The sequence below is a fragment of the Budorcas taxicolor genome, chromosome 1 (genome assembly GCF_023091745.1).
Source record: "Budorcas taxicolor isolate Tak-1 chromosome 1, Takin1.1, whole genome shotgun sequence".
Taxonomy (NCBI): Eukaryota; Metazoa; Chordata; class Mammalia; order Artiodactyla; family Bovidae; genus Budorcas; species Budorcas taxicolor.
Window position 1 is genome coordinate 16919879 of NC_068910.1, and position 25045 is coordinate 16944923.

Consider the following 25045-nt stretch of genomic DNA (forward strand, 5'->3'; position numbering starts at 1 on the left):
CTCATGAGACAGGCAGTATTATAACTGCAAAATAAAAGTCATAAACTTATTTCATTTAATCAACCATTAACCTTAAGCTCATCTTACTAAAAACTAGTTAGATGCAGAATAAATTTTAGAAATCGTGATTCTGTATCTTGTGTCAAACTCTATCTATTTCAAACAAACAAAAAGAATAATTGGAAAAAAAAATTCTTGGAGCTCTATTAACAAATGCTAATTTCCATTGATATTATAATAAATACCATAATTTAACCAAGTTGTAGGTGGCATATGTGAAGAGAGAAATTATTTGTGATAATTTAGTCGTTACTATGAGTTAACATGGTTTTTCTTCTTGAACTGTTTTTAAATGACTAATATTACCATTTAAAATACAAAAAAAAATGACTAATATTAGAAAGTTAGTTAAATTTTTCCCCTAAAGTTATGCTTGAAGAAAGTAAAATTAAGATGTATAAAAACAAGTGAGGTAAGTTATGAGCAAGTGAGAAAAAAAGGACACATTTCAGTGGGCATTTCTTTTAAATATACAAACATATTCTATAGTCTACTTTGAAGGATGTTACCTAGTAACTTCAAGGAGGAGGAACATCTAATATATTTTATTAAAAAATAAAATCCAAAGAATAGTATTATATACTAGCTACTTGCAAAAAAGAGGAAGAAATGAAATTTGAGATTTAAGGTTAAAAAAGAAAAGGCAGGCAGCAAATGGAGAATCTAACAATACCTAGATTATTAAGCTAAAATTTTTTTCATCAGAACACTTCACAAAAATCAATACACTACTAGGAAAGATATGAAATCACTTAATTCTGTGATCTGTTAATAAAATGGAGCATTCACCTGTTCATAATAAAGTAAGCAGAAAAAGGTTTTGATTTGAATTCAGAAAAATAAGTTAGAAACTAAAAGGAATCCCATAATGCAAAAGTTCCATTGACCCTGCATTTTTTTCAAGCATTCCAATCTTACTCAGAAATAATACAAAATATCCAACGGCTTTAAAATCCAAGGCCTTTAATTAGGTTTTCAGTAATGACCATAAATGCCTTCTCAAAACCCCTTTCACTGAAAGCAGAAGGCAATAGGCGTTACACAACATCCTGAAAGCAGTGATTCCTTCTGATGCTGGTGAGGTGAAGATAAACATTAAATGGCAGGTTTTAGATCTTAACAAGGTCTCCTCAGAAAAAAAAAAAAAAGACAACTTTAAAAATCACACAAAAATTAAGTTATCACTCAGTCTTTGTCAGATTCCCAATGCAGTTTTAAGTTATTTTTACAAGTACATAATTTGAAATTAATAGATAAACCAGGTAAGTAAGATATGGTTTCCAATATGTGTTAGGTTTTCTGTTAAGTATAGTAAATATGTAGATACAATTATTATGCTAACTGGCATCCTTTGCTACTCTTTAGCTGTGCAAAATAAACTTGAAATGGATACATCCTGTAGTGGTATAATTTAAAAGATCCTTGATATGACACTAACAACTTTCAAACTCTGGTCACAAACTGCATATAAATTTTAAGATTATTAAAATACGCCTTTTTGAAAAATAATAAGATGACCATTTATATCTAAATAAGGTTTCCCAGGAAGATATTAAATACTTTAGCATATAAAAGTCGCTGCCCCTTTTCCATGAGGACAACTGTTGCTTCACAAAATAACTCATGTGATCCAAGGCAAATGACTTCTTTCAAATGCAGTATTCTTTCCATGACTTTTTGAGGTATGCTTTGAGAGACTTACATCCATGAGAAAAGGGCACATTTGGATAGAAGACCACAGTTACATACACCAAGGACCCATTCTTAGGCTGGGAGTGCCCTTAAGAGTTATATTAATAAAGACTAAGAGATAGCTCCTGAAGCCATTTCTTCTACAACCTACAACCAAATTTGGATATGTAAAGGGTAATTCACATATGTGCTATGTCATGGATGCCTATTTTAAATAGTGGCTTCTTCAGGACACTCCTATTTAAACACCAATGGAAAGAACCTTATTCTACCAAACCACAATCTTCTATTTTTGGCAAGGTAGTATACTGTAAACAAAACAGAAGCAAACAAAAACAACAACAAAACTAGCTTAGATACAACAGTGATTCAGGCAAAAGTTCCCATGTCAACAGCAGGGAAAGTAATCTGAGAAATATTAATTTGGGGGGCGGGGAAACCCTACCAAACAAATAATGCTAAAAATCAATCTTAGAATCACTCAAATGACTATCACACAAAAGGTATAAAAATGCCTTTAAAAAAGGAACAGTTCAGTTTATAAAAATAGCTGATTATGAGGTTTATAATTAGAATGTCTTTGAAAGACATCCAAGCCAATTAACTCAGGCTCAATTAGTAAAGGGTAAGAGGAAATAAACTCTTCCATAATTAATACTAGATGCCTTCTTCTCTTCAGTGAAACTAAGATTAAATTTGAAAATGGTATAGAAAATAATGAAATGAAACCTACATGACAGTTTAAAAAAACACCAATGCCACTAATAATAAACACAATAGAAGGCAAAAAATATATTTTTAAGCAATGATTACTCAAAAAATGCCTTATAAAAAACTACATATTATAATAAAGTTAAGAAAAAGCTTCAAGACTAGCAGCTGGGCTTCTGTGAAACATGTAGGACCACGGAAGGCACTACAAAAGCATTAATCACTTCTAACTACAGTCTGACAGTTCAGTCTTTTCCTTCTTCTTAAGAAGACAGCCAGTGTGAATGTTATTTTTATATCCCCCTGAGTTTTAACATGATTGGGCAAAGAAGCACCAATTTAAAAAAATACCTGCAATGCCAGCACTGCAGTTTGGAATCACTTAAACTAATGGCCCCACAGGTCTCTCATAAGAGCACTTTAGAACATGATTAAAAATATAGAAATGCCTTTCGGTGTTTCAGTATTAAAGTGGAACCACCACAGATATCTGTTTTTAAAAATAATGCACTAAAAATGTCTGTTTATACAGTATAGTCTTTCAACCCTGTAGCGAGCATTCACTGCTATTTTCCACTCCGAGACAGCTTGTGCATCTGGTTGAAATGTCAGTATGCTTCATGGAGTACAATCCTTTTGGCTGGAAAATCTTGGCAAATATCATGTCATGCTTGTTTTGAGCAATATGCCTTGCAGGTCCTCTGGTAATGCTAAGATAATTGCATCTATGTGTGTCCGTAACTTTTCCATAGTGTCAGGTTTCACAGGTAAATGCTCTCGATCAGCCTGTAACTATATAAGGAACATTTGGGAAGCATTTAAGTTACCTTTGGGGTCTGGATTAACACAATATATTCTCTAAATAAACAGTTTTAATGGTCAAAGATTTGAAAACTTCAGACTGAGACCAGAATTAACAGAATCTATTCTTAAAAAAAGCAAAGAACATGACACTTTTTAACAGTACAATTGTTGAGTTAAAAAAAAAAAAAAACAACTATGTAATACTAACATAGATAATACCAGCACAGACCATGTGGTATTAAGTATGTCAGAATGTTTTCTGTAAAGCTCATTAGACTCCATGTAAATAACTAAAGATATATATGTATATGGCTTCATTATGATCTGCTTGAGTGACAAGTATTTTCAGTCCAGTGACCATCAACCAACCAATCATAGGTCCTCTCACTTAAAAATTTACTTCTGTGATACATCACAGATTTCCACCTCAAATGAGAGCAAAATAACCTCACGGATCTTTGGCCGTTTTGGCTACATACCAGCTTATTTTTTAGCTTCAATACAAGGTCCACTGTTTCTACTTCTGTGTGTTTCTGGGTCCAGAGAAGTAAGTCCTAGAAGAATAAACAAATCCCAAATGAATAAATACTCAAAATAATATTGAAATCATGCTCTTTTAATAGGCAAAGCTACTGGGAAGGAAGGACAAGAACAGGGTTTTAACCCAGACACAGCGTTACAGTTTAAGAATAATTCTGTACATGAGACAGTGAGAATCAGATACTTTTTGATGTTAGCCAGAATGACTGTCTAATATTTGGAAGTAAAATATTATGTAAGAAATGTAAGAAATTCCTTTCTGAAGTGCTTTTAGATCAATCAAGAAAAACAAATTTGGAACTTAAGATACAATACTAACCCCTACCCGTAAGTAGTGAGTAATTGATAAGGAACCTGAACTAACATCAAGATAATTGTGAATATGAATATATTCCTGGATATAAACTTTGTATCTTCAAGTAATCTCTTCCTGAGCTTATCTGTGGTTATCTTCATGGTATTCTTTTTCTGAAAGTCACTGGAAGTTTATGATTAGAAAGTTAAAACTGAGGCTAGCCCACCTCAAGCTAAACACACTTTGAGACTATCCTTTGTATATTTAACAAAAATTTATTTGTCTGTAGGATCTTTTATTGCAGGGCACTTGTGGAGCACAGGGTCAGTTATTCTGCAGCATGTGGGATCTTAGTTCCATGACCAGGAATCAAACCCACGTCCCCTGCACTGCAAGCTGAATTTTTACCTACCAGACCATCTGGGAAGTCTCTCTCCTTTATATTTTTAAAAGTTGCTTAACTTAAAATAGTCTGCTGACAATTTATAGAATGTGGAAAAGTCCAAATACAGGAAAAATGTATTAATAATAACTGGGAAAGGTGAATAAGGCATGGTGGAAAAGATATCAAGCTGGACTACTTGGATTTGAACCCTAACTTTATCCAGTGGTATGCTCTTAACAACTGGTTGTCCAGGAAAAGTCTCTTAGGTTGTACTTTGCCAGTTTCTGTGGTGTAAGTGTTCCTCTGTAGCTGATTTCAAGCTACCATTCTGAGATCCCTGAATACAGAACTAGGAAGAGATGCACACAAGTAGCTCTTGTGAGCCGGTGCAAGTGGGCTCGAGCACGCTGCTGGTTTCACTACTTAGCAGTGATGTGATCTGAAGCAAATCACTTAATTTGTAATCCTCAAATTAATGTAGATCATAACATACCAACTTCAGTGAACTGTGAAGAGTAAAAGACTTGATCCACTTAGAGCACCTGCACAGTCCTGGCACATCACACATGATCTAGAACAGTTAGCTATTATTATTTATAAAGTAGTGGATATAGATAGAACATTCCAGTCCCTATGGAGTTATCCTCAATAGCTGCTAATCATCACACAAACATGCTGTTTTCTAACCTCTTCACAAAGAGCTTCTAGATGGAGTGCCTCCAGTTTCTGGGTCATTTCCTTCCTTCGGGTCTTGAACCAACCATCAAAATTTGGAGATTTTAGAAAATGTCTATAAAAACAAATTGAAAAAACACAAAGTTTGAATGACTTAATTTCCTTTCCTCAATACCTTTTTGACCTATAGCTAGGAAAACCATATGAAACAATGAATTCTTTTTTAAAGAATATATTTAAGTCCAGTTTTTTGTTTCATTTTTAAATAAAGCTCTAGAGATGGATGAAATAGAAAAGAAAAAAAAAAGGGACTAACCGGTAAAGTCCAATCCAGTCGCCTTTTATTCTAGAGGTCAGCTGAGGTCCTGTTTTCTCAAGTGTTTTCATAAATTCTTCTGGAAGAAACTGTCTTAATTGGGGTGGACTCTAGAAAATAGGACATACTGAATTTAAAAATTAAAAATGGATACAGTCACAGAAGTTAATTGTAGTTAGAGAACTGATATAGGAATTTAATGGAATATAAGAATTTAATGGTATATAATATACTTATACCTTCCACGGAGAAATGCTTTTCTGCAAAGGCATCAAGCTTGCCACATATCTTTCCTAAGTCCAAGAAAAAAAAGTTAGTCAAGGTTAGCTTTTCTTGCCCAGAGATGTCTTCAAAAACGTTTAAACTGACTTACTTAAAAAAAGTGGGCATGGGACTTCCATGGTGGTCCAGGGGCTAAGCCTCCACACTCCCAAAGCAGGGGACCCAGGTTCAATCCCTAATCAGGGAACTAGATTCCACATGCTGCAACTAAAGATCCTGAATGCAACTAAGACCCTGCCAAATAAACAAATGGGTATTTTTAACATTTTATTTAATTTTGGCTTCGTTGCTTTCTCCAGCTGTAATGTGCAGGCTTTTCATTGCGGTGGTTTCTCCTGTTGGAGAGCACAAGCTCTAGAGCGCATGCGCTTCAGCAGTTGTGGTTCTCAGGCTCCAGAGCAGCCCTGCAGCATGTAGGATCTTCCCAGACCAGAAATCGAACCAGTGTCCTCTGCACTGCAAGGTAGATTTTAAACCACTGGGCCACCAGGGAAGACCCAAGAATAAATATTTTTTTAAAAAGTGGACACTTCCTAGTTTTTTATCATATGCTCTTTCAATGGAGATCAACAACACCATCACTCCTCTCAACAGATACACTAACTTTAGACTCAATTGAGAAGTCAGACTTTTAATAAAAATTTAACTAAATCTAAGATAATCCAAGGAACTACTTATTATCTTTTTATTTTTTTTAAGTCTTAATTGAATTTGTTACAATATTGCTTCTATTTTATGTTTTAGCTTTTTGGCCAAGAGGCATGTGGGATATTAGCTACCTGATCAGGGATTGAACCTGTACTCCCTGCACTGGAAGGTGAAGTCCTATACTACAGTGGACCCCCAGGGAAGTCCCAGAAATATCTGTTTTTAATGATAATAATTAACCTTATCAAGTAACTGTGTGCCAGAAAGTTTACTCAGCATTTTACATGCCTGATCTCTTTTAATATTTGCAACCACCCCTTGTGGTAGGTATTACTGGGAAACTGAGGCATTGAAAGGCTAAATAACCTGCCCAAGTTCATACAACTTGAACTTGAATTCAGGTCTACTTGATTTTAGCCCATGCTCTTAATTAAGCATTACAGTCAAGTTCACTTGCCTAAATAAGCAGATTGAAATAGAACAATATAACCTGACATCTGTAGACCAAGAGAGAACATTTCTTCCCAAAGTATAATAGCAAAGATTTCCAGGTTTTCCGTCTACAATATCCTTAGATAGATTACATTAGCAACTAAATGAGTCTCACTCTGATGCAGTCTCCAGACCAGGACCACATCATGTTATTACTTCATACTGTGAGGCATCTTTTAGTAATTTAACATGATGCTCCATTGAATTTCACTGAATAACCATATCACCTAGTCATTTATGTCATAAATATTTATTTAATGAGTGCTACTATATGACACACTGAGGAAAGATAATGAACAGGACGCATAAGGAACTACATCATAGAACCACATGCTAACAGATACATCAAATTATGCTCAAGAAAACAGTATCACAGAACAAGTTCCAGTAGAACATTTTAAGCTGCAAAATGCAATCTTTTAAGATTCACAACCCTGAAAAGTATTTAGCAAAAGTGTAATTAGCCACATTTTACACATAAAGAAATTGAGAGTCAAGGAGAGGAAGTGACTTACCAAAATTACACAATTAATTACCAGAACCAAGAGTCTGGGTGTCTTGCAAAGAACTCTATTTTAACCACTACACACATAAGCAACCAAAACAACTTAAGATAAGGTTTTGGTGGATGGAAAAAATATCATGTGCTCTTCAACAAGTCATTAAATTAAGCAAATACATATGCTAACTTACTAATGGAATGATGAAGCTTTGCGTCAGTTCCAAAAAATAGCGTCGGAGGATAACACTTTGAGCTTCAGAAGGACGCTTCTGTTGTATACCCTTAAGAGAGGAAAAAATGAGAACCTAGACTCTAGTGTCAGAGAATAGAAAATAATGAATGATTATAGAAGCTTAGTTGATATAAAAATTTATGGATTTTTATTTGATATGAAAAAAATCTAGCGCTTCATCTTGAAGTAATTTAATGTGAAACTCACTATGCAATATCCTATTAAAAAATCCTTAGAACAAAATATAAGATATTCATCCCATCCTTTAAAATTAGCTCACAATGACTATCTTTATTTCATACTTGCTGTATTAATACTATGTATCTTCCAAAAAAATACTAACTATCCCAATTGTCAGGTACTAAGCTACCTCATAGTACAGTCCATAACTTTTTCACTATAATTCCTAAGTTTTCAGGAAGACTGGCAATAGTTGGTAGCTGAAGTCCCCATATTTCTGGCTCATAACTGCTGCTACATTAGTCTCCTGATTTTTATGAGGCATTCATTCAGAAGAGAGACCTCTTTTCACGTGATTGCACATAAAGCACATATTGCCTTACTGGATACTGCATACCTGAGTAAGAACATTTAAATTAATACATGAGCAAGTAATCACCTTCTGTAATTGTTTTATGATATCTTCGTCTCTATTTAGATATGGCTTATAAGAAGTATAAACTCCTAAGAAGTAAAGAAAAGAAAAGAAGGTAAGCAGTAGGACCCATTTACCCATATAGTATATATTTAAAAATTAGTAAAAGTCAATACCAGGTTTAGAATCCAGAGTCTTTAGGTTCTTCAGTTTTTTCACTTTAACCTGTTTAGGTATTTCACCTGAAGGAAACATCATAAAGATTCTTGTAGTTATTTGAATTTCACATATCACAAAACTGGAATGTTCTAAGACTGATAATCCACTGGCTGTTATTTAATACTTATTAATCACGGATGTTGCAGCTAAGGTATTCTTATTAACATCGATTGATATTTAAGAGTTTATCCCTAGTACTTTAAAACTGGATAAAAGGAACACTGGGTTATAACAGCATTACAGAAACAATCTGTGTAAATTATATAAAATGGAGATTTGATTTCATTAATACTGATCATTACTTTAAAATTTCCCTTTTCATCACTCAACTTAAGCTTTAAAATCTTTTGTGCTAAGTATATGGAACATGACTAAAATAGCATTTTGAATATGGTGTCAGATATAATACCATTTAAGAGTAGACAGAATTGAAAGCAACTCCTAAATTAATATGCAGCTGTAGTATTCAAAGTTTTTTTTTCCCCTGGTACGGCCCCAGATTCCGCTTTTGCAGTGTAGAAACACTGCCACCAGGTGGCGACAGTGGAAGGCGCAACCACAAATCTGAGCCACAAGTGGACTCGACTCTGGATTATTGACCGGAATGCACAAAGGAGTATGACATAAACCCGAGTAAAGACAGAGGATAAAATGTGCATTGTTGAATATTTCTCCTGGGTAGAAACACAATCTGAAGATACGTGCAGCAAGGAAAGAGAAGAAAGTCAGCTATTGAAGCTGTCTGGAGGAGATAAAGACAGGAGACTTTGGGGACAGATTGAGAAAGAATACAAGAGTCCAGAAACATTCAGATTTCTGGAATGGTTTTGATTCTTTAGCTCAGTTTTTACTTTATCAACTTATTCTACACATTCGCACATACTAATTCTTACGAGAATGTCTCTCATCTTGAGTCTTATCTTGTGGTTTTGCTTTGGGGGGTCAGAGGAGCTTTATAGAAATAAATATTTATGTGCCTATCTTCTGTTTCCTTCTGCTCCAAATCACAAAGGACTTTGCGATTCTTGTATCCACTAATGCCATTTATTATATATCATTTCCTGAAACTACCCGTGCACAAGGAGCCAAATATCAGGGAGGAGAATAATCCGGCAGTAGGTTTTACATATTCTTTGCATTCAGTAACTTCTAGGTAGTAATGAAAATAGAGTAATCCATATCAGCGTTGCTTTATATTTAAGGGCAAAGACAAGAATATCACCTGTGCAGAATGTTCCACTAGCCACAATTCCCCTCTGATTCAAGGAACCTCATCAGATGCAAGATGTATACTGAACTCTAACCCTAGATACCATAATCCTTACACTGTAGTACACAACAGACATACAGAAAACTAGTCGTAAATATACACTGTCTATCGCCAAAAAAGGTTAAATGATATTTGTCAAATACGTCCGGAAAATAAAACAAGAATGCCAGAAAATGAACTAAAGTCTTACAATTATAGATGTTTATTTTAATTAAAAAATACTTATTCAATGTCTGTTATGTACAAGCACATAAAAGGGGGGCTTCACATTGTTAATAATACATTGCACCTCTGCACATTTGCCTAAGAATCTTCTACATTTAGGTGAAATGTTTTACCTTTCATGAGATCATCAAACCCAATTTCTAGTTAGAAGTTCAGTTTATAATTTGATCCAATATTCAATAGTAGAATTACTTTCTCTTTGAGGAATACTTGTTAAGTGCCATTATCCTGGCATTACGTTTCTTCATTTAATAGGATTTGGGTGAAATTAAAACTAGGTACAATCCATAAGGAGTAATCCCTTTATAACAGGAGGAATGATTCTTCTGCAGGATTAAAACTATACACACATACATACACACATACACACACACACATATATATACATGTTTCTGATAAAGCTACAAGCTTCTGGGCCCAGGAGAGCAAAATCTCAGTTTCGCTATGCCTTCCCAGCTAATTGGACAGAACATACTTTTTCTGCAGTTTTACTGATCCACTTAGATAGTCTTGAATTTTCAAAGTCGGGATTCCAAGCAGACCTGTTAAGTTTTACAACCTCTGGAGAAATTTACAGTGGTCCTGGTCTCAAGATCAATGGGCAGAAAGGAAAAATATCCTAAGAAATATACCCAATACTCATAAGTTAAAAGATAAATGGATTTTCATGAATGTGATATCAAAACCAAAGACAATGAAGGAAAATACTGAGAAGCTGAACTTCACAGTTTAAAAAGTTTTGTGCATCAAAGGATACTATCAAGAGAGTGAAAAGACAACCCACAGAACAAGAAAACGTATTTACTTTTCTTTGTATCAATAATAATAATAATAAAGGACTATATACCAAATGGGATTTATTTAAGGAATATAAGGTTAGTTTCACATTTAAAAAATCAATTCAATATACTTTATTATAAAGGACAAAAACCACATGATGATCTCCACAGATACAGAAAAAGCATTTAACATTTAACACCAATTCATTATACTCATTCTCAACAGAGTACGAACAGAAGGGCACTTCCTCAACCTGATGAAGGACATCTATGAAAAACCTACATCTAACATCATAATTACACCTGTATATTGAAAACTACAAAATGCTGCTGAGAAAAATTAGAGAATATCTAAACAACAGAGAGACATTCTAAGTTCCTGGACTGAAAAACTCAGTATCTTTAAGACGGCACTTCTCCCCCAAGTTGATTACATATTCCCTGTGTAACCAAATATATTCCTATCAAAACTCCAGTTACCTTTTTGTTTTCTGCCCAGTGGACAGAAATTGACAAGGTTATCCTAAAATGTATATGGAAATGCAAATAGCCAAAATAGACCCAGAAGAGACAAAACTATTTTGAGAAACAATAGTAAAGGTAATAGATTTATATCTCCTGATGTCAAACCTTACTATAAAATTACAGTAATCAAGACATACCAGTATAAAAATAAGATCAATGAAACAGAAACAAGAGCCCAGAAATAAACCTTATGTTTATGGCCAATCAATTTTCAAAAAAAGGTATCAATGCAATTCAATGGATAACGAACAGTCTTTCCAACAAATGATGCTAAGACAACTTGATATCAATGTGCAAAAAAAAAGATGATGTTATACCCTGAACCCCACATCATACACAAAAATTAACTTGGAGTGGTTCCTAAATATAAGTGCTAACACAATAACATTTTTAGAAGAAACACAGAAGAAAATCTTTATGACTTTAGGCTAGGCACAAGTTCTGAGATAAACATCAAAGGTAAATTCATAAAAGAAATAAAGAAAACTGATAAACTAGACTTCATCAAGATTAAGTACTTTTGCGCTTCCAAAGACATCATTGAGAAAACAAAACAATAAGTCAAATTCTGTGAGAAAACATCTGCAAATCACGTATCTGAGAAAAACCTGTGTCCAAAATACATAAAGACCTCTTACAACTAAAGAAGACAAAGAATCTAATTTTAAAATGGACAGATTTAAACCAACATTTCACAAATAAGATACACAGATGACTAATAAGTAGATGGAAAGATACTCAACATCAGTAGTCACTAGGAAAAAGCAAATTAAAGCCAGCATTTCAAACACACTAGAAAAAAAAAAAGGAAGAAATAATATCAAATGCTGGCAGGGATGTGACATGAAGAGACAGGAACCCTCATACACTATTGGTTAAGAATGTAAATTGGTGGGCCACCATGGAAAACAATTTGGCATTTTCTTAAAAAGTTAAGCAGGCTCATCAGTTCATGCCACTTTACCAATGATCTTTGCAAAAGCTTCTTACATATAATACTAATATATATATAATATACTAATATATATAATAATAATACTTACATCCCCAACAGATAGCCTTTTCTCATTGAAAAAGGACAATAAACAGTAGTCTACTATGCTACAATTAATCAAATGGTCTAGATTAATAGGACTCAAATAAGAAAGTAAATATCAAGATTAAATTATGATAAAAACCAACTTTCCATATCTTCTCACAGATAAGACTCTGGCCACTGCTGTGCTCTGAACCATCAGGCAGAACACTAATGAAATGTCAAAAGATCAAGACACTGACATTTCCAGAGTGCCTTGAGTCAAGTACTGTGTTTAACTCTCCCAGCAGACAAAGAATCCAAGGCTTAAAGGGCTGTTCTGCCTAAGGTCACACAGATCTGACTGTCAAGGGAAAGTCCTTTGCCCTTTCCCCTATTTCTTAAGGCTTCTAAGGATTTCAGTCTAAGATAGAGTCTAATATTTGTAAAGAACAGGATTTAAAATGTTATTTCCTGACTCTAATACATTTATGAGATTTATTTATACTCCAGGAAGGATATTTTATAAAATAATCTAAATAATGTATTAAATATAATACCCACGAATACCAAAAGAAAAGTCTTTATAAGTAACATATCATAAAATCATTAAAAAGAACATTTTGGATAGCTCACATCTTAACTATTTGCATAGAAAATTCAAGAATGTCCAGTGAGAAAATGTCAGAGGTACCACTAAACTGTCATTTAGGTTAACAAAATTGCCAGTGGTTAGAATTTATTTACTCATTTAATAAACATTCATTAAACATGAATGGAAAGGTACCATGGAAAGGTGGTGGTGGTTTAGCCGCTCAGTCGTGTCTGACCCTTGCTACCCCGTGGACTGTAACCTGCCAGGCTCCGCTGTCCATGGGATTCTCCAGGCAAGAATGCTAGAGTGGGTTGCCATTGCCTTCACCAGGGGATCTTCCCAACCCAGGAATCGAATCCCGGTCTCCTGCATTGCAGGCAGATTCTTTACTGACGCAGCTACAAGCGAAGCCCACAGAGAGGTACTACTTTTTTTTTCAATGAAAGCACAACCTGTGGCCACTTCTTTAATCAGTATCAGTACCACAAAAATGTATAATTCTTGTTTTCAATTCCTAGTTGAGAATTTTGTGTTAAACTGAGTAACTTGAACTTTCTTTAAGGTTTTATTCAAGTAGTGTTGGGAAAATCTTATTTAATTGGGCCTATATTTATATATACATATATATATATATGTATATATATATAGATATATACATATAGAAGCTCAAATTTTTGAGGTTTCATTTTGTTATAATTAATTCATGTAACACTGTAGGTGCATTTTTGGTAGGAGGATATGATGGCTTACACATTTAAGAACCTGTATATTTTAACTGGAAGTCATGCTCTCCTCCAAAGGCTTTTATTCCAGTTGCCTCAAAGAAGTTTGCCATCAACATAACTAAAAAGTAACCAAGCAATGAAAACAAACAGGAAGAAATAAACCTGCTCATCCACGTTACACACTGAAACAAGAACACCAAGAACTTTACCTGCAGGTTTAAGGTCTCCTATTCGAATAATGTGTGGCCAGTGCTGGAGTGTTTTTGCAAAAAAAGGGTTGGTTACTCCTAATATGACTGAGGGCCTACATAAAAACAGAACAAAACCAGAGTCACCAAAAAACACATGTTCCATCAGTTTACAATTTATTTTGAGTGAACAATAGATTATCCTTTCCTTCACTGGTACTATGTATCAACTACATGCCAGGCACTATTTTTGGCATGAGGTATATAAAGATGAAAAGACACGGTCTTTCTTAAATCACACAGGAAAAAGGGTATACATACCCAATTGTAATACCAGAAATTAGAATACAGTGAAGGTGATATAAAATGTACAAGAATTACAAAGGAGAAACTATGTCTGCCAGGGGATTAAAGAACAGATTCACTAAAACAATGACATGTGTACAGAGATATGAAAGATGAATAGGAGTTTTGTTTTGAAGTATAATTGACATATAATAGTATATAAGTTATGACAGGAATTTTTTGTCAAGGGTATAAAAGAAAAAAAAGTGATACATGAGAATGAATAGTATGTGCAAAGACATGAAATGAGATCATGGTCTACCTGTAAAACTACATATAGTTCAGCATTCTTAAAGCAAAAAGCTGGAAGCATGAACAGTATGAAATGAAAGCAGATGGGCAGATGCTAGCCAGATCACCAAGTACCAACTTTATATGCTAGGAAATTTAGATGTTATCTTGTAGGCAAACAGAAGCTACTAGAGAACCAAGTAGAGGAATGTTACATAAATAAAAATGTACTTACTAGAAAGATCACTTGGGTGGGGGATTTGGAAGATGCTCTACAAAAAGGGGAAGAAGTTTGGGGAAAAGAAACAGCAGATATGAAAAAGGCTAGAAATAGTAAGAGTAGGAAAAGAGCTTTGGAAAAAGATAACAAATTTATGAGAGATATTTTAGGATGTTGAACTGGCAGAATTTGGGTAAACTTTATGTGGAGCATATTAAAAAGGAGAAATTTATGACAATTCGGGTTTTTGATAACTAAGTAAAAAGAAGTACCATTCCTGAAAATAGGAAGAGGCATGGAACTACGGGAGAAAATGAGGAGACAAAAAAGAACTCAGTTTGAACATGTTTAGTTTTGGGTACATTAAGATATCCAGGTGGCAACACAGTAAAAAACAACAAAAACAAAAACTTGGATAGAGGTCGAGACCTTGCAAAGATTTGAACTAGGAAGATAAATTTCAGTCATCATTATGTAGGTGTTAACAGAGACTGTGGGTACAGACAAGATTGTTCAGAAAGCATTATCAGTCTGAAATCAGAACCCAGAACACAATACTGGAGAACACCAACATTTAAGGGGTTGGCAGAGGAAGAGAAGTCTGCAGAGAAGACTGAGCGGACCACCAGTCAGGTGAGATGGCATCAAAGATTAAAGTGTTTTCAAGGTCAATGGATTGAATGTCATGAGAAAAGGGAAGGCAGGAAAAAACAGGGCAATAATGTGTCCACAGGTTCGAGGCAGTGAGAAGGGTCTTCTTAACTTCAGCAAAACCAACTTCAGCAGAGACGAAGAAATCAACTTGCAATGAACTGAGAAGCAGCTAGGAAACCAAGAAGTGGAGACAGTAAATGGAAATTTTTATTCTTATTCTAGAAACTAGGCTATGAAAAAAAGGTGAGCAATAGAGCAAGAGCTAAGAGGGAAAGGCAAGATATTTTTTTTCCCCTTTTATAGACTGAGAAGAATTTTTATATGTTTGTATGGTGATTCAGTGTGGACGGGGAAGGAAAAGGAAGTTACAGAGCAAGAAAAGATAACTGATATTGTAAGAGGTCATGAAGTAAACAACAAAGATAGAACTAAAAGTACAGTTGGGTAGCTAGCTATTAATAACAATTATGGCTTCCACCAGGAAAGCAGATCATTTACAGAAAATAAGACACTGACTCTTGAAATGTGAAATTATCACCAGCTGCTCCTCAAAAGTACCTTTACAAAATCAATCTCGCAATAAGTTCAAATTTTAAACTTTTAGATTATTACCAAAAATAATTCTAAATGCTTTGGGTATAAAGGTTAATATTTGGTCAGTAAAAGTTATTTTGTTTACTCACGGAGCTTGAGTACGGGTAGTATATTCTTTGAATTCACTATCATGAATAGTGAAATAAGGTCGAAAATCACTGAAGTACTTTAATGGAGAAATACAGCTGTGGAGCAAGAAACACATGTAAACCAAAGGACAGAAATTAAAGGTGCTACACAGTAACTATAAAACCTCTGTACAGAGTTTATCTGACTGCAATCACTTACTGTTTCAACAAATGGTAAGCTTGTTTCAGGACAATGGCGATATGTAATTACCGAGTGGCTAAAATACGGAAAACACAATGGATTTAAGAGAAGTTGGGGTGAAATTCTGACTCTGTCATTCACTAACTAGATGCCTTTTACTAGACACTGACTGTTCGCACTACTGATATCTATCAGGTGCCAACTTTATGTGAGAGTATGAGCATGCCTATTATTCAGAAACAAAACAAAACAAAACATGGTTCCAGCCCTAATGGAGCCTGAATTAATTTTCTCATCAATAAACAGTGCTATAATGAGTACTACCTTCTCACAGGGTTATTGTGTAGATTGATGCAATGAGTGTGCAAACAATTACAGATGGTGAAGTGTTGTAATTATCACCACCAGGAACCAAATATACTCACTTAACAAGTGCCAATACAGTCTCTGAAGACTCTGATGGTGACGGTGCCATGACCACAAGGGGCTCACCCAGCAGCACCAGCTCCCAAAGCATCTGACTATGAAGGAAAACTGGGCAGAAACACCTGGAAGATGTTTACACAGAAGAGACAGTCTTACTTATCCATCCAGGGTTTAAGTTCCTATATAGTGATTCTAAAAACTTCATATTGATACAATTCTTATAGCTATGTATACCTTGAACTGATATACAAATCCATTTACATTGAATATGGTGATGCATAGAGATATAAGTTCCTTTTATCCACATAAAATATATAGTGATTTTATTCCAATTTTTACAAAATTAAATGTAATATACTGACACACAGAATGGCTAACAATAAAAGCATACAAGATAATTATTAAATTACTATACCATACGATACATCTAGTTTATCAATATTGCTTTGTTACATTTGAATTTAAGTATGTTGAAGGAAACAAGAAAAAATTAATTTTCTAAAGGATGTTTACTAGATGTACTTAATTTCAATGTCAATGCTTTCATCATTAAAGGATGGATGAAAAGAAATCACAATGGAGTGGGGTTCTAATGCCAAACAACAGAATGATTTCCTAGGAAGATCCTCTCCCTACAGAATGCTGCATATTTTTACAGTAGCCCTGGAATTAGACAGAAGCATATAGGAACACAACTCTGGTACATTACCTAGCCTAAGTTACATCTAGTAACTTTTACTAATATAGCAGTTTCCTCCTAGCCGGGTTAAAATTTTTCCTAGTAGATTAGAGGAAAATTACTTATCTATTTATAAAAATCACAACTGATCTACCTAGTTGAAAACATATACACACAAGAAAGAAAAAAAAAAAACACAAGTAACTTCTAAGTATAAAAATACAAAACAAATTTGTGGACTGGAAGTTAGGGAAAGTTAATTTTAACTACTCAAAGGCAAGAAAAGATATGTGAAGGAAGAGCAAAAAAAAAAAAAAAAAAAACCCACAAAAATAAAAACAATACAAAAGGGAAAAAAATAACTTATCGATGGAGAAGGCTGGGGAATGCCAAACTAATGAAATGATCAAAGTGAGCATTATCAGTAAGAAGGCAAGCGTTGGTTATCTCCTGACCAAAGACAGAGAGCCTGCATCTAATCACAGGCAAACCCCAGACAAGCCTAAGCGGAGGGATTTCCTGTAAAATAACTGTCCTGTAATCCACAGGACTGTCAGGGCATGAAAGGAAGACTGAGGAAAGGCTCCAGACTAAGAGAGACTGAAAACACACAACTAAACGCAACAGACAACTCTCGACGGGATATTATTGTGACAACTGGTGACATTTGAATGTGATCTCAGTAGTAGATGGTATTATTATTATTATTGATTTCCCAGTGTTTATGGCTGCACTGAGTCCTTATTTGTAGAAAACAGACAGTAAAATATTAAGGGAAGATCAGGGCATCAGGTCTCCAACTGACTATAAATTGGTTCTAGGAAAAAAAGTTTTCTGTACTGTATTGACCACTTTCCTCTAAATTTGTGTTTCCAAATTATATATGGATGCATAAATTTTATATAAATAAATACATAAATTTTTGACATAATCATGAGCTTACAGAAAAGTGGAATATATATAATTTATAATTTTTAAAATATATAATGTATATAATTATATATCACTTTTAAACAATAATTTATATATATAATTTTAAAATAAGCAAAGGAAAAATGGAAAAGACCTATATGAAAAACATCTGACCAACTAACTTTAATCGTGGGATGCCCTTAAGGCATCAAAGTTGCAAACTAGTTTTTCTCTGCAGTATAGTAATATGTTATTCAGTTCAGTCGCTCAGTCATGTCCGACTCTTTGTGACCCCATGAACCACAGCACGCCAGGCCTCCCTGTCCATCACCAACTCCCAGAGTCCACCCAAACCCATGTCCATTGAGTTGGTGATGCCATCCAATCATCTCATCCTCTGTCGTCCCCTTCTCCTCCTGCCCTCAATATGTTATTAGTAAGGGCACAAACAGATAGGGAGTATAGTTACAAGATGAAGCATTCTCTGAAAGCTCTGTGTTGTACTAGTAGTATCTGTTCTACAAAGTAGTTTTTATTGAAAGGGAGATAAGTATTAAATATTCAAGAGACGAAACCTTTAATAGACACCGGTGGTATTAAGTTAACTGCAGTGTTAATTACTACAATGAGGACTTTGTAGGGAAATGACAGAGCTAAATGTCTAAAATGCTAAAACCTTTCTTTAGCACCACTTTTATATTCCCACTCTGGAGAATCATGCTTTATGCTCCCAATCTACCTGCAAGTCCCCCCAAAAGCCATCCCTGGGAAAAAAAATATTATTTACTGTTCTCACACCCAATCAAACAAAAAAAAATTTGTTTCTACCATGTAATACTGTGTCCATATACAAATTTCCTTAGGAGTCAAAGAAAATGATGTGCAGTCAGGAACGAATCATTGATTTACAACGTGTGAAACATAATGACTTTTTTTTCCAATTTTTCCCACATTTGATATAGGAACATTCATTTTCTAAAGAAATTAATAACAATATTATAGAGCAAATGAGACAAGGAATTAAACAAAATTTTTTATTCTTTACCTGAAAAGATCCACTTCATGAACAGTAGGTAAAATAACAGATATATGAGCATCTCCCTAGGAGATAAAAAAGACAAATAGACAAGATGTCATTGAAATTTACAGAAACTGGTTTTTAAAATCTAACTCATGATCAGTAAGCCATGTTGCCCTCTCTGTCTTTTAGGATTCTCTCCCTCCAGAAGCAGCCACAAAGAGAATGGGTGTTACCAGTCTCCCCTAACACAGCAGAAGGTCAAGGATGACACAGATTCTACAGATAAAGCATTAATCCAGTAGTCAGATGTCAGATTAATTTTCAACTGTATGAAATACTTCCATAATACTAGTTAATCTATACAACAGGCAAAATTAGTCTTCCTATTGTGCTCCACTTTCTTTTAATTCAAAGAACAAGGGAGTGCTAATACACCAGTTAAATAATTTCAAATGAAAAATTCATCCCCACCCGCAAACAAATGTAACTGTGGGGAAAATGAAAGGCAATCATAACTACAGAATCCTTTTGATTAAGTTTCCCCAAAACAGAAGTCTGTTGACCATTCTTCTAAGATTAGAGGTTTTGTTAGAATCAAACCTTGTTTAATCTTTTTCAAAAGATAGCTTTTTCCTTTTCCTCCCAATTACAGTTAAATTCTGAGTTCTCCAGTGTCTACCAGAGAAAGAACAACAACAAAAAAATCAGAGCAACATTAGGATGTTTATTATCAATTCATTAAAAATTATTTAATGGGATATTTCAGTGATATTCAGAAATGCAACATAAATCTAAGAAATTCTAAATTTGCTAGTTGAAAATTTCTGTTAAAGAGACTATATATGCTGGATTATTCTACCACAGTACCATACTACCTGCTGAGTTAACTGCACTATTTGAGTTGTCCCAGGCTTGTCGTGACATGTGGGAATCCGGACCTGAAAGAGAAGAAAATAACTCTGACTACAAAAGAATGACCTTTTTTTTATACAGTAATTTGTGAGTGCCACTACAAGGAGGGATCAGAAGCACTCAGTCTATCCTGAAGCTGAAAGGTATACTCAGCAATGCCTAAAAAGCCATGAAAACAAAACATTTTTGTCAGATTCAAAATAAAAGCTGTATTTATTTTCAGTCACAGCAGAAGGTAAGTGAACCAAGGTCTCCACATTCCCACACACACAGAAATCACTAACCCACTGAGAAGCAAATGTGCTGAAAATCAGAAAAGGACATCAGCTACATACCGCTTCCTGCTTATTGTTCCAGTCTTTGCTTCCTTAATACACACACACCCAAACACACCCTCTCAAGCTTGCCAAACTACAGGATATATCTCACAGGGAACCATGAGAACTCTCAACCCAGAGCAACTTTTGATTATTTAGGAGGGGGAAAAAACAAAACAGAAATGAGGACATCTGAAGAGAAAACATCGCCCAACTTGAAAATGAACGGCAAAAGCACTTAGAGCACATTCACACAAACCCTGAGAACAAAATGTTAACTCATTATATTAAAAACAAAAACCACACAGCTTAATAGAGAACAATACCCAGACGGACATGTTAGCCTGAAATTACACATTAAAAAGATTTCATAAGACGACAATCAATGGCTTTCCTGATTTCTTTTAAATTTTACTAACTCATACTCAATTCTACACGTGCTCTGCAATACCATCCATCTCTGGAGGACCACGAAGCTGTACAATTCTAGGAGGTGGCATTCACATTCACAAGTATTATTTAAGAATAACACCACCATCCTCACACTCTACAGGATGAAAACAGGACTGGTGACCTGTGGAGCTGCGTGACAAATAGTTTTGTGCAGCAGGATAAATTATGGTATCTCTGTAATTCCTTACATCAATGACAAAGAAGTGAAAGCAGCCACAGGACTGAATGTTATTAGGAAGGTAAAAACCAAAATGCATGTGTGAACTTCCTATAGTTCTTGAAAAAAAGAGACAAATGAAATACAAGCTATCATTACCTTCATTACTATCCCCATAATAGGCAGGTATAACGTTTTCCCTGGCACTGGTGCAGGCCATCGATCAACATCGTTACAAGCTGAAAATAGAGTAAAATACTTCTTTCGTATAAGTGGAAATACTAAAATATAAAAAATGGAACATTAGGAATTAGCACTCCACTTTTTGCTTTCTATATGGCAAAAAAAAAAAAACACTGGGAAGGATGGAAGATAAATGGCAAAAGGACTGAAATAAGGTATTTCACAAGATACACACCAATGTTCTAGGATACAAATTGGCTAACACGTGCTTTGAAACGAATAGGTTTTAAAAGAAGTTTTCTTATTTATTACTACTAAAATCAGCTACAAAAGCACACAAGCTAGCAGAAGTCTTCTTTCTGTATCAAGTGACATAGGATTTCTGTTTAATAGTACTCTAAGTATCAGAACTGGCAACTCAATATTTGTTTATTATTATCCAAGAAATAAGCATCATCTGTATTTCAAAAGGAGATAATAAAAGATAGGGTCTGTGTTGTTTGTAGGTAAATATGCCAGAAGCATAGTTTGACATCTCTCCATCAGATAGCCCTCAAAATTCTTAACTGATCTTTTTTCACTCATTTCCAGTAAAAATTTTAAAACTACTTTATAGAGGAACATAACTCATACAATGTTTAACTTACCTGCTTCCAAATAAGGTTCATTCTTCTCAAAATACTCTGGTGCTATCTGCTTGAGCACAGTGTGAAAAAAATGAATATAAGGTAGCTTGCTGATTAAAACCAAGGACTGCAAGGGAAAAAAAACAACAGTGTTTAATTTCCTTATGACTATAATTTAAGTTTGTCATTTCTTACGTAATCAATTACTAACAAGCCAAATTCAGCAAAAAGTGTGGATTTTAAAATAAAAAGGCTTTGACAGTAGATAGTTAAAAGGAATATAAAACTAGAATGGCAGAACACTGAAGTTTAACCTCATTACTAAATTTTAAGAGCATAAAGACATAGTCACAGATTTTCCTGCTCTCCAGGAAAAAGAATTTCCCATAAACAAATCAGTACTGTGGATAATTTCAAAGCCTAGCTACTATTTTTGTCAGCAAAGCAATATTAGGAATTAGCCAGATAAACTCTTGCTAATAAAGAAAATGCAAATGATGATGCTTTTTCAAACTAAAACCTATGACTGTTATATTTTAGGGTTCAATGGCTTTAGCCACATTCTTAAAAATTGTCACTTTATAGTCTGTGATCACTTCAGATATAGATTATGCTGATTTTTTAAAAAATCTATTTTTCTTGAAAATTACTTTTCACCTTTCCACCAAGCATCAATACATGGCCAGGGCATGTTCTAGTTACAGTAGGTAACAGTGTGTCCCTCCCTGTTAGCTGGTATCAAACTGGAACTAACTGATATTTATATATATATATATATTTAGAAACAAAAAAATTATACATTTAGAGTGGGAGCAGTAATGCCTAAGAGGTTGGTCAAGTATATTTAGTGGCTCTTTGAAAAAACATACTGCAGACTTTTATTCGTTGTAACTATATCACAATCTGTTCATTCTTTCCCTTACTCTAAAATGTGAAAATTAAACAGATTCTTCTGAGTTTTGAAAGTTTCATACAGTAACTGTAACTTACTGTCAGGAATCTAGCACATAGATAGCAGAAAGGCAAAATTCAATAGCAGTTAAAAATTTAAGGGCAGATGTCTACAATCTAAAAAAAAAATAAGATAAAATATAAATTCCAGTATGTTTAAAGATGAAATATGAAACTTTAAAGACTGTTCATTCTAATAATTTCTATTATTCTAACCAGGATGTAAAAATGTTTCCACTAATGTATATGAAAATTACCTTCTGAAAATAGCCTCTTTTTAGAGTTTTATCCCGAACTTGTCGAAAATACACATATCCATAAAAATAGGCAGGATCTTTCTATGAAAGAAGTGACAAATTAAAAACATACATATATATCAACTCTTTACTATTAATGGCAAGTTCCTTTATAAACTCAAACTGAGATACAAAGTATACACAAAAAGCTAGTTATACTTTTCCACCAATGTAAACAACAATCATAATAACTGCCAGATAGAAACCTGCTAACTTGCCCAAAGATGAAATAATTATAGCTTAATGTACAAAGCTAACATACAGATCTACCTTCTATAAGTTAACGTTTATATTGTTTATTTATATCTGTGGTAGTTAACACAAGTTGAAAATAATCAAATTCTGTTTTCCCCAATGGTACACTTAATGTTTTAAAAATCTGCCTACAATTTTTGAGGTATTCTAATACAAAATTTCAAGAGAGAAATTAAAAGGAGTTAAATGCTAATCTAAATCTTACATACACTGTTCTATTTTTCACCCAATAATAATGAAACACTGGAAAGTTTATCAACATACAATTTGAAAGGCAATTACATTCCAAAAATACTTGCAAAGTTTTTACATCCTAATGGAATAAACTCTGGCCGAGTTCCTTGTTATTCTTTAAACAAATATTTATTGACCACCTACTTTGAATAACGCATTGTGTTAGAGAAGATAAAATGATGCGTAAGACATAGTTCCTTAAGAAGATCACAAACTAAGAGAGAGAAGAAAAGTACAAAAATGACTATTATGTAAAAGGAGGGCAGGTACCATGGAAAAAGCACAAAGTAGTTTTTTTTCCCCTCTGCCAAGGGGGAAGAGATTACCTGTCTATGGTGACCAGTAAAGATTTCACAGAGGCAGATTTTTTTTTAATAATTTTATTAATTTATGATTTGGCTGCACTGGGTTTTAGTTGTGGCACATGGGATCTAGTTCCCTGACCAGGGATTGAACCCTGGCCCCCTTCATTGGGAGCTTGGAGTCTCAGCCACTGGACCACCAAACAAGTCCCAGATGTTTTTGAATTAGGTAATGAAGAATAGATACGACTTAAACAAAGACATTTCAGGTTTAGAGGGTCAAGAGTTTGAGCAAAACCATGCAGAGATAAAAAAAACACAAGCTACCTCAGGGAAAAGCTATAGTTCCATTTAGCTAAAATATGACACATGTATAGAAAGAAGATTAAGCTAGAAATTCAAAAGGTAAAGTTTTATCTTGGAAGGCCTAAAAAGTGAGAACCAGGAAACAGTACTATCATTAGCTCTTTATTCATTAAGCAATAGGTAATCATTTTAGATTTATGTAATATAGTATGCACACTTAAGCTAGGAACACTATATAAAATATATTGCACTGACAAAGATAGGAGATGGGTGTCTTTGGGCAAATTTTGTAATCCTCAGTAGCCCTCAAGTCTGCAAAAGGAATTCTCTCATAACAATATCGGGAGGATTAATAAGATGTGTGTGCTTAGTCACTTCTGACTCTGTGACCCCACGGACTGCAGCACCCCCTGCTCCTCGGTACATGGGACTGTCCCAGCAAAAATACTGGAGTGGGTTGCCATTTCCTTACCTAGGAGATGTTCCTGACCTGGGGATCAAACTTCCATCTCCTGCACTGGCAGGTGGATTCTTTACCTCTGAGCCACCTGGGAATCTCAGAGGTAAAGAATTAGTAAGATAATATATGCTTATTGATACAATGCCAAGAACACAAACAAGCTATCAGCAGCTGAAAGAATACGTTAGTAGTGATAGCCAAGGTCATGGAAAGGATGAGATGGCTATAAGAGACATTTTAAAGGATTTTAAAGACTTTTTTTTAAAGGTTTTGCTCACTGGAAGATTAGGGTCATTGGTAGAACACGGAAGGTAAGCTGTAAATACTTAGTTGAAGGAAAAGATGTCAAGTTCTTATTGGCTGTGCTAGTAGGACATTCAGATAGAATGATTCTTCATGCAGTTAAAGTGTGAACTACTGTACCAAACAGAAATTCTACACTCTGGAATCATCTGAATTATTAATATTGTT

At 34.4% G+C, this 25045-nt stretch overlaps 1 protein-coding gene across 1 annotated transcript in view; it reads right to left on the reverse strand.

The window, feature by feature from the left end:
* Window positions 1-2770: 2770 nt before the first annotated feature.
* The window catches only part of DENND6A (DENN domain containing 6A), a 45663-nt gene continuing 23388 nt past the window's right edge, over window positions 2771-25045 (reverse strand). Inside the window, exons 5-20 of the mRNA XM_052641593.1 lie at window positions 22979-23059; window positions 21792-21897; window positions 21121-21200; window positions 19998-20060; window positions 19147-19202; window positions 16510-16632; window positions 15904-15999; window positions 13792-13886; window positions 8406-8471; window positions 8254-8318; window positions 7594-7683; window positions 5718-5771; window positions 5479-5588; window positions 5175-5277; window positions 3747-3821; window positions 2771-3255 (exon numbers count right to left, since the gene is read on the reverse strand). Of these exons, the coding sequence (XP_052497553.1) occupies window positions 3124-3255; window positions 3747-3821; window positions 5175-5277; window positions 5479-5588; window positions 5718-5771; window positions 7594-7683; window positions 8254-8318; window positions 8406-8471; window positions 13792-13886; window positions 15904-15999; window positions 16510-16632; window positions 19147-19202; window positions 19998-20060; window positions 21121-21200; window positions 21792-21897; window positions 22979-23059 (1395 nt within the window). The 3' untranslated portion in view covers window positions 2771-3123. The remainder of the gene's footprint in view (window positions 3256-3746; window positions 3822-5174; window positions 5278-5478; window positions 5589-5717; window positions 5772-7593; window positions 7684-8253; window positions 8319-8405; window positions 8472-13791; window positions 13887-15903; window positions 16000-16509; window positions 16633-19146; window positions 19203-19997; window positions 20061-21120; window positions 21201-21791; window positions 21898-22978; window positions 23060-25045) is intronic.